General features: G+C 40.1%; 1 protein-coding gene across 1 annotated transcript in view; it reads right to left on the minus strand.

Annotated features, from left to right (window-relative positions):
* Window positions 1–5,000, minus strand: part of LOC122249109 (dynein axonemal heavy chain 6) — an 11,820-nt gene that overhangs the window by 1,324 nt on the left and 5,496 nt on the right. The window contains exons 5-11 of the mRNA XM_086540329.1: window positions 4,573–4,764; window positions 3,846–4,002; window positions 3,405–3,498; window positions 2,719–2,866; window positions 1,294–1,472; window positions 693–892; window positions 386–560 (exon numbers count right to left, since the gene is read on the minus strand). Of these exons, the coding sequence (XP_086396455.1) occupies window positions 386–560; window positions 693–892; window positions 1,294–1,472; window positions 2,719–2,866; window positions 3,405–3,498; window positions 3,846–4,002; window positions 4,573–4,764 (1,145 nt within the window). The remainder of the gene's footprint in view (window positions 1–385; window positions 561–692; window positions 893–1,293; window positions 1,473–2,718; window positions 2,867–3,404; window positions 3,499–3,845; window positions 4,003–4,572; window positions 4,765–5,000) is intronic.

A 5,000-nucleotide genomic window follows, 5' to 3' on the forward strand; every position in this document is an offset into this window, starting at 1 on the left:
AATTATTATAATAATAATAATAATAATAATAATAATAATAATAGTAATAATAACAATAATAAGAAGAACAATAATAAAAATAATAATAATATGATAATAATAATGGTAACAATAATAATAACAATAAGAATAATAAGAAAAAAATAACAACAATAAGAATAATAATAATAACTGACAATGATAATAGTAATGCCAATAATAATAACAACAAATAAGAATAACAATAAGAATATCAAAAATGATGATGATGATAATAATAATACTGATAATAAAACAAGAAAAAAAGAAAATAAAGATATAAAACTAGTAACCAAAATTCAGTAACGCAAAACGAAAGCGAAATATATAAACGGCTGTTTCGTATCTGATTAAGAAGGTCTCTCACTGGCTGACATCCTGGTGCATCCGTTGCTGCTGCTGACGAAGGGACGTGACGAGAACTCTCCTGGCTGCGGTCTGATCCACTTGCAGGAGGCCGAGGTTCACCACTTCCTTAATACTCCGCACGGTCTCCACCAGTCCTTCCACACGCCCTAGCCACGATCCCAGCTCGCTTAGCTCTGTGGGAGGATAGGAGGTGAGGCTAAATGGATTTTATCTTTAATCAGTGGGTACATTAGCTATAGCATTTGAAAAAAAAAAAAAAAAAAATGTCACCTGGAGCGGCTCGTCTTTCTGTTCATCCTTCTCACCTTGGTCCTGGATGCCCTCCTCCCTCGCCGGCGTCTGTGACTCCTTCAGTAGGTCGTCCAGGGGATTCACTTCGGCCTCCACCTTCTGCCACTTGTCCTCCACCAGGCTGAGGACACGGGCGATGGACTCCTTCAAGAGAGAGTCGTCCTCCAGCATAGTACGGAGGACAGTGTTCTCCTCGGAAGCCACTACTGAGAGCCTGGACATGCATGACGTCATATTGTTTCATTAGTGAAGCTGAGTCATTAAAGTTTCGGTATTGTAATTAGTATCAGGAAAGAAGGCATTCCAGTGAAAATTTCCAAATGCAATCATTAAATTACAGAGATTGCCTTATGAAATATATATATATATATATATATATATATATATATATATATATATATACATATTCTTTTCATTTCAACCTTTATTCAAAATTCCCACGCTATCCCCGTTTTCTATATCAATAGTCTTCCCATCTTCTTTTTCGTTTCTGCCCAAACTACGACATATCACTTCGCTTCTCTGCCCCATTACCTTTCCACACTTTAAATACCTTACACCCCCCCCCCCACTCCACATCATCCTTATCTCCGTATCCTTATCAGCGCTCCTTACCTATCATGAGGTGTGAAGTACGGCAGGAGCGGCTGAATCGACAGGACAGTCATCTCGCACATGCGTACTACGGATCTCAGTCCGCCCATCAGCGCTTCTTGCGTGGGCGTGCAGACGATGACGTTCTCTTCCACGCCCACTTTTACCAGGAACATTGCTCCGATTTCTTCCTCGGCCTCCTGATGAAGTGATGATGAAAATAATGATGACAATGATATAATGATAAGTAATAATATATAAGAATTATAATTATAGCAGTAATGAAATAATGATAATGATAAAAATTATATTAACAATAATGATGATAATGATTCTAATGATAATGGTAATACTAAGAATGTTAATAATGATAATAATAATGATAATAAGAATGATAACAATAATAATGATGATAATAATAATAACAATGGTAATGATAACAAAAATGACAAAAAGAATGATAATATTAACAATAAGAGTAACAGTAAAACAGTTTTGTTATTAGTAACAAAACTAATAACAATATCTGTAATGAGAATAATGATCATAATGATAACATAAAAAAAAAATATAATAATAAAAACAATAACACCAACAATGGTGATGACAATAAAAACAACAACAATAATGATAATAATAACAAGCATAACTATTATCATTTTTATAATCATCATTACTATCATTATCATCACAATTATTATGACAATAAACTATAACTTATGGTAAGATAAGGACTTAAGAGCTAATCTTAGTACTTAAACGTGGAGAGCCGCCTACTTGACCAGGTCTTCATTACACGTGTGATTAGTTACACATACAGGGTCATCTCAATACGTGTTAGCAATTACACTACACTGTTGTCACTGTCATTATTATTAATATCATTATCATAATTATTATTATTATCATTATTATTATTATTATTTATCATTATTATCATTATCATTATTACCATTATCATTATTTTTATTATTATTATTATTATTATTATTATCATTATCATCATTATTATTGTTATTATTGTCGTTATTATTATCATTATTATCAGTCATTATTTTTACTATTATTATTATTATTATCATTGTTACTATAATAATTATTATCACCATATTTATTACCATTATCATTATTTCATTGCCATTTTAATATTATTATAATTATCACCATTATTATCATAATCATTATTATCATTATCATAACCTTCAATACTATCATGATAATTAACATCATCATCATAAGTATTTCATCACTATTATCACTCATTATTGTCATCTTACTATTATCATCACCATTGTTACCATTTCCCCATTGTTATTAATAGTGTCATCATACTTACCATCATTTTTTAATCGATCGTATTTTCCTTATCAGCGTTATCATCACCCTTACTCTTATCCTCAGTCTTACTCTCATTATCAATATCATTATCACCACCATCCCTGAAACGGAGATAAGCCCTCGACCTACCTCATCTGCCTGTTCCTTCTCCTTGACGGTCGACCTGGTGACGATAGTGTCCAGGAGGCTCTTGATGGTGTTGTGAAGGACTGTCCTGAGCGTAGATGCCACCATCAAGTCCACCACACGCACCATCCTGCAGGTGCCAAGGGGGTTTATGGAGTGCTGTTCGGAAGAGCGTGTTTCGTTGTACGTGTGTTTGCTGGGCGGGTATGTTTGTTGTTTTGTGTTGTTTGTGTTGTTTGGGGTTGGGGTTGGGGTTGGGGTTGTGTGTGTGTGTATGTGTGTGTGTGTGTGTGTGTGTGTGTGTGTGTGTGTGTGTGTGTGTGTGTGTGTGTGTGTGTGTGTGTGTGTGTGTGTGTGTGTGTGAGGAAGAAGGAGAAATATTGGGGAAAAAGTAAGTGGATAACAGTGAAGGAAAGATTAATCTAAAATAGTTGCAGGGAGTGAAGATGTGTACAGGGAAAAGAGGTAAAAATAGTAAAAGAAAAAAAACAGGCGATGGTAGAATCAGAGATGAGAAGAAATAACAAAAACTTCCTTTTTTCTCGTTTTTTGGTTGAGAAGATTATAGTTATTCTCTCTCTACGACGATACTGGGCAATTACCAAATATTAGTTGAAGATGCTATACCAGGGTAACAAATCAAAGTAAGATTGAAAAGAAAAACCCACTTGACAATCGACGCGGATGAGTGGCGTCGAGGCATGGAGGACGACCCCGTGTTACTCCTCGGGGATTTCTTCTCTCCACTGAGCAATTCTGACCCTGCAATTGCAAAGCGCTGTTGCTCCTTTCATTGTGGTAAGTTGGAAGGACGATGGGTATTTGGAATCAAATGTATGCATAAATCAGTATATGGAAACAGTAATGCTCATACACACGCACACACACACACACGTTCGAATATGGTTAAGGTGTCGTTTATCGGTGATGTGTGGAGCCATTTGTTCATCTATCGACAGAGATAGAGGATTGAATAGATCGCTCTACACGATACGTAACACAAGCAACACCTTCCTTCCGAAACACTCAGAACCCTTTCCGGTCCCTCTATGAACCTCCCCAGCCCATCCCTCCCTCCCGCTAAGCCCCCTAACCTCCTACCACCTCACCATCGCCGTCGCCTGCGGGTTCGTCGGTGTGCACCATGCTGGCCACCACCTGCAGAAGAAGCGACCTGAAGGCGTGCAGTCGGTTCCTCACACTCTCGAGCGCCTCTTGGACGTCGCTCACCCAGGTGTCCATCAGCACCGGATCTTCCAGGGCCACCTTCGCGAGGTGAAGAAAAGAGGGAATGAAGTTAACAAGTGGATTTTTGGTCTGTCTCTTTCTTCGTTTTCGTCGTCGTCGTCATCGTCAGTAACGTTTCTTGTTTTGTTTTGTTTTTCTTCTAGCATTGTTTGCGTTTGATTTGGGTGTGTTGTTTAGTGTGAGGATATGTTCGGTTTGTGGATAATAAGAAGTGATCTAGATACTGTTCTAGTCTGTGATAATAGCAGAAGATAAGTATGACGGTATCATTTTTCCATGGGGAGAGAGGGAAGGAAGGAGGGAGGGAGGGAGGGGGGAGGGAGGGAGGGAGGGAGGGGGGAGGGAGGGAGGGAGGGAGGAGGGAGGGGGAGGGAGGGAGGGAGGGAGGGAGGGAGGGGGAGGGAGGGAGGGAGGGAGGGACGGAGGGAGGGGGGAGGGAGGGAGGGAGGGAGGGAGGGAGGGAGGGAGAGAGAGAGAGAAAGAGAGAGAGTAGAAGAAAAAACAAAAAACAGAAAGAGGAGAGAGAAAATCAAAAAAAGAAAGAACACGATACAGACACACAGCCGCATAGAACCCCAAAGCACCAACCTCCAGAAGGCCCATATGCGAGAGCTTGTGACAGAGGGCGGCCACGTTGGCCAAGGTGCCGAAGAAGGGTGGCTGAAGGATGACCAGATAGGCCGTGACCCGAGCCTTCGCCTCCCGGAGCTTGCGCGAACGCACGATCTTCCGCCACACCTGCCACGTCTTCCGGAGGCGAAACACGCGGAAGAAGCGAATCTGCGGAGGCCGTGGAGGGAGATCCGGTCTAAGGCCACTTGGCTTGATGTGTTTTATGTGAGTATTTATGAGTTAGAGCACACACAAGCACGCTCACACACGCACGCACGTACACACACACACGCACGCACACGCACACGCACACGTATACGCACACGCACACATACACACACACATTAATTAGGTACATCAACCGCCTCAAACACATGTGCATGTTTGTTTGTTTGAACACACAC

This window comes from Penaeus japonicus, unplaced genomic scaffold (assembly GCF_977035675.1).
Source record: "Penaeus japonicus unplaced genomic scaffold, GWHDUDI00000001_assembly GWHDUDI00000010, whole genome shotgun sequence".
Lineage (NCBI taxonomy): Eukaryota > Metazoa > Arthropoda > Malacostraca > Decapoda > Penaeidae > Penaeus > Penaeus japonicus.